Here is a 4,785-nt window from a genome sequence, read left to right as displayed (position 1 = left end):
ATAAAATTATCAATTGAATATAAAATTAAAGGTTCCCACCAGGCTTCTGTGCTGGCTAGGGTTCAAGTCTCCTGGTGGGAAAGTGTTCTAAAGTTGTATAACTTCACTCTCGTGTTTAGGAGAGTTGTGAATCAAGTAAAGACACAGTGTTCTCCCATATTAACAGGGACTTGATGAAAAACGTAAAAATGATAGTCATCCTTAAGAATTATTTGACTCTAAAATTCAGGGATGGCCAACTTCTTGGGCTGCTCCCAAGAGAACTGTTGCCGTCCAAAATGTCCATAACACAACGTATCACTGTAAATTGGTCTCTTTAAGCCCAGCTCCTTGACAATATGTCCTAGTCGTAGATCAAAGTTGTGGTTAACAATCTTCAGAAGCTGTTTTGATGTGTACTGTGAGGTGCCATAGTGGAAGATGCTGATGCATATGGGGTGCACAACACTAATGGCGTAAGAGACCTGAACCAAACAGCGTCTACATAATTTGTTTTTCACCAGTGACTTGGCAACCCATCGGGCGGCATAGGCCGCTGAGCGGTCAATCTTTGTGTAATCTTTGCCAGAGAACGCACCCCCGCCGTGAGCGCCCCACCCACCGTAAGTGTCAACGATGATTTTCCTACCAGTTAGCCCAACGTTACCTTGAGGTCCACCCATGATGAATTCTCCGCAAGGGTTGATGTGGTATTTCGTTTGAGTATCTATATATTTTTCAGGAATAATGACCTTGATGACCTTCTCTATAACCTCGTCACGCAAAGCTTCGACAGTAATTTGTTCCGAGTGCTGTACAGAAGCGACAACAGTGTTCACTCTTTTGGGAATAACAGCTCCTTGATCGAAGGCATACTGGCATGTGTCTTGAGTCTTACAGTCAGGTCGCGCCCACCAGAACGTCCCATCTCTTTGCAGCTCTGCAATCTTCTGATTGAGACGGTGTGCCAGCATAATAGTTAAGGGCATGCACTCATCGGTCTCATCAGTGGCATAACCAAACATCAGTCCCTGGTCCCCTGAACCAGTGTTGTCATCACTGCGCCCGATGTGTACACCATTAGCAATCTCCGCACACTTTTGCTCCAGGGCCAGAAGAATATTACAGGTCTTGTAGTCAAAGCCCTTTCGTGAATCATCAAAACCAATTTTCTTAACAATATCACGCACAATTTGTTGATAATTAACTTGGGCCTTGGACGTAATCTCCCCACAGATCAGGATCATACCAGTTTTGGTACACGTTTCACAAGCAACTTTGAGGTCAGGGTCCTGGCTAAGATGGGCATCAAGCACTGCGTCGCTGATCTGATCGCAAATTTTGTCGGGGTGGCCTTCGCCTACGCTCTCACTGGTGAAGAGGAACGTCTCATGATCTCCATCCATGCTCTCAGCGCACTATCCTGGGGAACGAAAATGTTACTTCTAAGTACTCTTGAATTTGGGACCAGGTTTCCTTGGCTAGATTTTAACTAAATAAAAATCCGTTATGTAAAGGAATATTATTAAAAACATTGACCTAATTGTGTGAAGAGAGAAAGAGAGAGAGAACGCTAACCTGGTCACGTGGAGAGAGAGCAACTGAGCAACTGTAAAGCAAGTGTGCAGCTGCTCTGTCTTATAACAAAACTGTGAGTCAAAAAAGAATATGGATCATTTATTTTATTTTGAAATGATTATAAACCATTAAAAAAAAACCATTATTACTCATTCTAATTGGAAGAGTGAATGTATAATTTGGTAACCTGTAATCCTTAACTCTTTATGAACATAATAATTCCATCTGGTGAAAGGGATAATAATAATATTGTGTCAATAATTATAGAAGTATTTATTAGTCATATATAAAAATGTAATAGAAGGAACAATAAGATTTGAAATTCAATTCATATATTTCCAACCAGTCTCCAAGGTAAACAGCCTCTGTCAAATGGTAGATAAGATACATTATAAATCATCATTATTATATGTTGTTAACAAAAAGCTGCTGTACGTGTGGACATTTGTATCCAAGATGTTTTTTCTCTATTATTAATTCTCTCCCGCAACCACCACATTCTCTTTTTTTGGGGGGTTCATAATGATTGAGATGACGATGATGTTCAATAATAATACTTCTAATTTCTAGAAGAGTCTTGGGTATGAAGTATTCAATATGGTCTCCCTCAGCGCCTTCAGCTGCCAACCCATCTGCGCGTTCATTTCCATAGATTCCAACATGGGAGGGAATCCACAGGAACTTGACAACTCTTCCCTGGTTGGTTAGTACCTTCACAACTCTCTTAATTTCAGCGACTATTGAAAGATTCTCGTCCCGATCTTTATTTAGGCTTTGCAGTGCTGCTCTCGAATCGGTGCAAATCACTGCACCAGTAGTATTCTGTTCAATAATATACCTTAACGCCATAGCAATGGCAGTTAACTCTGCTTGTGTTGAAGAGGTATAGTTCTCAATGCGCGCTTTTTCCTCATTTTTTGGTGGAAAAAATACATCATCCTTCTTAATTACCGTGTATGCTGCACCCGCCCGGCCATTAATAGGATTAGATGACCCATCAGTGAAGATTTGATCTAGTTCATCTCCAGCTTCATTATAAATTTCCTTAAGATACTTGTGGCTTATTTCTTGGGGTACCATGTTGGTTTTTTTCTTTACCATATCATTGATGATAATCCTGCACGAGTCATTCAGGGGATCCACCCAGGGAGGTAATCTTTCTACAGGCATGAGCTCACGAGCTTGTTGAAGTAGGTGAAGATCTTCAAGGTAGCCGACTGCTCTGTGATGCCATTTTTTGCTTCTCTTGTTTCCCCCTGAAAGTAGCACAGAGCTCAATTTTTTTTTAGCCATGTCATTATAATGGGGATCTCTGGCAATCCTAATTGCAAGCTTAGCATTCAGTTCCACAATTCTTTCTTTAATACTGGGAAGGGATAATAACTCTTTTTGTAGATTGGACATTTCAGCAGTTTTTTTCTTTGGAACTCCAAGAATGATTGAAATGGCTTCATCCTGTATGCTTTCTAGCCTATTCATATCACTTTGTGAATAAGTACATAAAACAGGTGCTGCATTGTCAATGACGGAGCGTACATAGTTTGTGTACATCATTTTAAGTACAGCAATAGAGGCTCCATGGCCATCATTCCAAGTCATAGCTTTCAGTTTCAGTTCCCTGAGTCGACTTTTGCATGTTCCTATGATTTGATTGAGCTCCTCTTTCTTTCCCTTGTTTGAGCCGACGGTGACGCCAAGGTACCGATAGTGGTCATCCCATTCAAGTGTTACACCATTAATTTGCAGTTCTTCATTTTCTCTCCGCTTGCGATGGGAGTATGCTTTTGTCTTGTTTGTGGAGAGAGTGAAACCGAGCTCAATACATTTCCTTCCAAGGAGTTCAATGGCCTGTTTTATTTTATCAAAGGTGGGAGCTTGTATTAGGACATCATCTGCATATCCCACTAGTTGTGTTCCTTCAGGAAAATCAATATTGGCAATTGCATTCATAAGTACATTGAATAGTGTAGGGCTTAAGACTCCTCCTTGGGGGTCCCGAGTTCCATATTCATTGTTCTTGAGATTGCTCCATTGAAGTAGACCTTAGCTTTCCTCCCTGTGAGGTAGTCTTCAATCCATTTCATGAGTCTCCCCTTGACACCCATACATGCAAGCTCGTCCAGGATCGCAATTCCCTGGGCTTTGTCGAAGGCTCCTTTTATGTCAACAAATACAGAGTACCTAGCCGTGTCATTAACCAGGTAATTAATTATACAATTGGCTGTGCTCCGTCCTTTGACATATCCATTGACTCCTTCCCCAAACCTACCTATTTTGTGTAACAGTCGTTTTAGGATGATCTTTTCCAGCATCTTGCAAGTACATGACACGAGACTGATAGGTCTGTAATTGCCAGGGTCATTCGGTTTTGGTATGGGAACAATTTTGGCGTGTTTCCATTGTGTGGGCAGAACTCCATTTAGGAATGATTTGTTAAACAATAGGAGTAGTGGATTCCCAGGCACTTCACACAGTGCATTAAGTATGTCGTAGGTAATGCCATCCTCACCAGGTGCTGTAATTTTACCTCTCTTAACAGCCGCCCTTACTTCCTGGGCTGTGATAGGTTCTCCATATTCGTCCTCACTAGACTGTGCTCTCGTTATTCTAGTTCTTCTGTCATTCTGTAGCAGGAGCTGTTCCATGACGATTTCCGTTGAGAGAGAGGAAGAGGATGCTGCCTTACTCCACATGTGAATTAATTCTTCAGCTTTACTCTGTGGATCTTTGCCTCAAGGCATTTTCTTCCAAGGGGGTCTTCGTCGAGGCGTACGGCGCTGAATTTTAAGACAACTTTCAATTTGGTGATTAAGGTCATCAACAAATGTATCAATATCTTCTGGGATTTGGTATTCCCTGAACCAGTCATTCATCCTGTCTATGAAGATTGGCTTCATATCTCGTCTGAGTGATAACCACCTTCTTCTTTTATTTGACTCATTCTTTCTCAAATTGTTCATGTCAACAAAGGTAATCAGTGTGCCCGGTGGTCACAACATAAACTTTTGCCCAAGGTATATAATATGCTACTGACATCTGTGTCAAGTGAATTGAACAGGAGAACATCCTCTTTTATATCCCTCTATAAATCAAATATATATAAACAAAAATATTTATTTTAATTTGTTTTCTTTTATTAATCCAATTATCCTTCTTTAATTATCGAACATTGTAATTTGTTAATTATATATTGTTTTGAATGGGAAAGATGCATACATACATACATAC

The 4,785-nt window shown here is 40.6% G+C and overlaps 1 protein-coding gene across 1 annotated transcript; it reads right to left on the bottom strand.

Moving 5' to 3' along the window:
- Positions 1-218: 218 nt before the first annotated feature.
- Positions 219-1,385, bottom strand: LOC138359176 (S-adenosylmethionine synthase-like). Its single transcript, XM_069318161.1, has one exon. The coding sequence runs from the start codon at positions 1,383-1,385 to the stop codon at positions 219-221; it is 1,167 nt and encodes a 388-aa protein (XP_069174262.1).
- Positions 1,386-4,785: the final 3,400 nt, after the last annotated feature.

The sequence above is a fragment of the Procambarus clarkii genome, chromosome 1, assembly GCF_040958095.1.
Source record: "Procambarus clarkii isolate CNS0578487 chromosome 1, FALCON_Pclarkii_2.0, whole genome shotgun sequence".
Lineage (NCBI taxonomy): Eukaryota > Metazoa > Arthropoda > Malacostraca > Decapoda > Cambaridae > Procambarus > Procambarus clarkii.
The sequence above is the reverse complement of the archived record's forward strand: the minus strand, read 5'-3'. Positions and strand labels throughout refer to the sequence as shown.